The sequence below is a fragment of the Humulus lupulus genome, chromosome 1, assembly GCF_963169125.1.
Source record: "Humulus lupulus chromosome 1, drHumLupu1.1, whole genome shotgun sequence".
Lineage (NCBI taxonomy): Eukaryota > Viridiplantae > Streptophyta > Magnoliopsida > Rosales > Cannabaceae > Humulus > Humulus lupulus.
The window spans coordinates 306,685,198-306,689,449 of record NC_084793.1 but is presented as its reverse complement, the minus strand read 5'-3'; the positions used below and the strand labels follow the sequence as shown (position 1 = coordinate 306,689,449).

Here is a 4,252-nt window from a genome sequence, read left to right as displayed (position 1 = left end):
ACTACCACTTTATATAATATTATTATTAGATGAAATATGAGTATTAATTGGAAATTAGAGAAGAAATAATATTAAATGGAATAAAAAAAAAAATAATAAAAATAATAAGAGAAGGGTCATTAAAGGAGAAGGAGTGTGACAGAAAAGTAGCGGGTTTTCCGGTGCAAAGGACGAAGAAGCAAAAGATGGTGCGGCGACACGTGGCGCGATGAGAACCGTTGGATGAGCATGCGAGGGATTTAGTTAGCGGTTGATCATTCCCTTTGGAGATGTGATCACAACACGCATAGATAGCTTAGCCAAACCAAAAGAGAAAGTTAGAGAGAGAGAGAGAGAGAGAGAGAGGGAGTTAGGGAGAGACTTAAATTTGGGGTTGCAGCTGTGCAGAGCAGTAGAGAGAGAAAGAGAGAGTGTGAGAAGAGAGAGAGGCATGGCGGCGTTGCAGAGAGAGAAACTTAATTGTGGTGCTTCTTAAATAAATGCCACACTTAAATTTAAGTTTATAAGAGAAACACAACAAACCCAACACAAAAACACATAAACACCACACTAGTGAGTAGTATTATACTAGTAGTGGTAGCAGTAGTTTATATATTTTGGGTCTAAAGAAAGAAGAAGAAGAATAAGAGAGAATTGAGTGTGTTTTTTGGGAGGGAGATTTATTAACCTTAGCTGCCTCCCAACAGTGTCTGATTCTCAAATAAACATGGATTTAAGATAGAGATTAGAGATTTCGAGGAGTACCCAGATGAGGATTTTGGGGTTTTGAAGGTCCAATTGGGAAGAGGGGGTATAACTTTTCTCTTTTTCTTCTCTTATTTTGAGGTGTGTTTCGTATCTGATGGATTTTCGGTCACAATTGGGGTCAGGGTCAGTATTAGTGGTGGAAATATGGCGGGGTTCTTCTCTTTAGGATCGTCTTCCACGTCTACACCGGCTTCTGCCGCCGCCGCCGCCGCCGCCACAACCAGAAGAGGTTCGACTAGCGCTGCCCAAGAAGAAGACGACGACAACAACAACCATAACCAGACCACTACTCACACCGGAATTCCAGGTCATCCGGAGACTTTTTTCTGGTACAACGTCAAGCAGCATAGTAACAACAACAACAGCAACAATCATGATCATCAGACTAATACGACCGCTACCTTCGAGCTCTGGCAACAACAACAACAACAGCAAGCTGCGCTTCTCCATCTCCAAACCATCCCCACTCGGTCTCACCACCACCACCACCAAGATCTTTACTCCTCTGCGGCGGCTCTAGGCGTTGGGCCTAGTAGTTACAGGAGTGTTGGTGGTGGTGGTGGTGCTTCGATCACCGTTGATTCTTCTGATGAGCATCAGTCTTCGTCGGCGAGGTTTATGATGATGAGGTCTTCTTCTTCTGGTGGTGGTGGTGCTGGTGGTGGTGGAGTAGTAGGAGGCGGAGTGAGCTGTCAGGATTGCGGGAACCAAGCGAAGAAAGATTGTATTCACATGAGGTGCAGAACCTGTTGTAAGAGCCGAGGTTATGACTGTCAAACTCATGTGAAGAGCACTTGGGTCCCCGCATCTAAGCGCCGAGAACGACAACAACAGCAACAACAGCTCTCTTCTCTCCAGCATCAACCGCATCAGCAACCCAAAAGGCTCAGAGATAATAATGCCTTGATGATTTCTTCTTCTCGATTGCAAACCAATACCTCATCAGGTACATATCTTACTATATATATAAATATATATTTATAACTCTGAAAGAGAGAATTCAATAGAAAGAGAGAGAGAAGAGAGGGTTTCAAAAGTTTGAACTTTTAGTAAGAGTACTACATAGATATATGTTTATATGTCTGTATTTGCTATACTATAATACTATACTATACTATTCAATATATCACCATATGATTTTATCGATTGCGTGCGAAAGAGAACCATTTACCTTCTCCTCTCTAGCTAACAACTAAACAAAACCCCATCTTTTTATATTTTTTTCGTTCTTTCTTTTGTCCCATACTCACTGTGATTCGGCAATCCCTGACGACTAGTCTTGAGGTTTCAAAGAAAGAGACTTTATATACATATTTTTTTGTTTTTAGTTTCATCTTTTATGCACAACGAAAATCAAGCTGTAGTTTTCATCGAAAGATCGTGATAATAGTACTGATGGTTTTTGAGTTGCATATAGGCATGGAAGTTGGCAACTTTCCGGCTGAAGTAAGCTCACAAGCGTTATTTCGATGCGTCAAAGTGAGCTCCATGGAAGATAATGATGATCAGTATGCATATCAGACGGCTGTGAACATCGGCGGCCACGTGTTCAAGGGAATTCTCTACGACCATGGCCCCGAATCCAACTACAACATGGGTGGCGAAACCTCCTCCGGTGGCGGCGGCGGTGGTGGTGGTGGTGGGAATCAAGTTCAGCCTTTGGATCTTATCACAGTTGCTGCCACGGCCAGTACTGCCGCCGGAGCAACCGAAGCTTCTCCGTCTGGAGCGTTTGATCCTTCTTCTCTATACCAACAACCTCCTCTCAACACTTACATAGCTGGTACGCAATTCTTCCTACCTCCAAGATCTTGATCATCATGAGATCGTGATGGTGATGATGATGACGATGATGATGATAATGATATGATCATCACCTAAGCCCTACTCATCATTCTATCATATTCATCTTCTTTTTCTTCTTCTTCTACTTCACCAAACTTTCGATTATTCAAAGCTGTTTTAAGCTCTAGATTATAAACATCAATTAATGTAGTAACATTTGACAAAGCAAAAGTATATCAGAGAGTTAACTACTAGCTATATATATATATAGCTCTAGGATGATGAGTACTAAAATTTAAAGAATGGTGATCGAGTACGAGTGGAATTGATCAATGGATATATGGATCATTATTATCCATATGCGGATATCATGATCTTTGTTGATTTGTTCTTTGTTTTTATTAATTTTGTGCAAAAAAAAAAAAAAAATCTTGAAAGTGGTTATTCTCAAACACGATATTAATCTTCTTTTTGGATAGAGATCATGGTGGAATCAAATGAAATGGAATGGAATGTGTTATTTCTTGTTATAGTACTATTTCATCTTTTTATATAAATATACACATATATATAAATATATATTTAACTCTTCTGGTTGAATTCGATTTAGTCTTTGTTTCTGATTGGTTTTGAATTTCGAAGCTGCTTTTTCCCTGTTTATCCGTATGCATGTTTGCCGGTTTGAAATGGGATATTGTAACTGGGGTTTCGTCTCTTGTTGGCCAAACTATAACTATGCAAAATTAAATTCAAAATTCTTTTTTCCCTCTTGGTATGGGCAGTGTCTAGTCCAGCCATGCATTATACTACCAGCATTCAAGTCCAAAAGTTAATGTAGAAATATACACTCTTTCCCTTGTGCTATACATACATATAAATTTCAATATATATATAAATATAAACACTTGCTATGTTGATGTGACTTTTAATGTTGAAATGGGAAATATTGCTTTTTTCATCTGGTAATATGGTTGATGAACCTGCAGGAAATTAAGTGTATATTCGTCTTTAAATGCTAATATATATATATATACATATGTAGATGCTTATAGTAACGTTCCTCAATCATGAGTGAATATATAGAAATGTGGATGCAAAACAGAAAATTGAAAGCTTTTCCTTGTAATGTTTATAATGAATCGTGTCATTCTGACCATTACATGTTATCTTATTTTTTACATTATAATAATTTTATTTACATTTATAGATCTCATTAACTCCTCAGTTCATCAAGTCTTCCAGCATTAAAATTGGTTATTAGTCGTTTATTTAAATAATTTTTTCTTCTTACTTTTTCTACTGCTCTAGCCCGTTTTCTTAGGTAATATTATTATTATCTCATTAATGCTTATCGTGCTATACTCTCTTTATAGTGGTTGGTTTAGGGTAGATTCGTAGGGAGTTATTTTCTAAGATCATAATGATCCCTTAATTACTTGCCTCTGGTGTTTATATATATTTATATATATATAATTTTCTTTGGATTAATTCATCTCTATATTCACTTCATCTGTATTCGTTTATGACTCTTCCTATATTGTTCATATATATATTAAATGGAAAGAAAAAAAAAACTTATTTTTAAGTGGTTTTTGTTTAGCTAATAAGGAGAAAAATATAGCATTTTTCAATTTTTAATTAGGTTCTTGTGACAAGTAAGTTGAAGTTAAAATTTGGTAATGATGTGACTGAATAAAGTTTTGGTTTATATATAATATAT

The 4,252-nt window shown here is 37.2% G+C and overlaps 1 protein-coding gene across 1 annotated transcript; it reads left to right on the top strand.

The window, feature by feature from the left end:
- Positions 1-345: 345 nt before the first annotated feature.
- Positions 346-3,062, top strand: LOC133812718 (protein SHI RELATED SEQUENCE 1). Its single transcript, XM_062246522.1, has 2 exons — positions 346-1,693; positions 2,165-3,062. The coding sequence occupies exons 1-2, from the start codon at positions 892-894 to the stop codon at positions 2,560-2,562; spliced, it is 1,200 nt and encodes a 399-aa protein (XP_062102506.1). The 5' UTR covers positions 346-891; the 3' UTR covers positions 2,563-3,062.
- Positions 3,063-4,252: the final 1,190 nt, after the last annotated feature.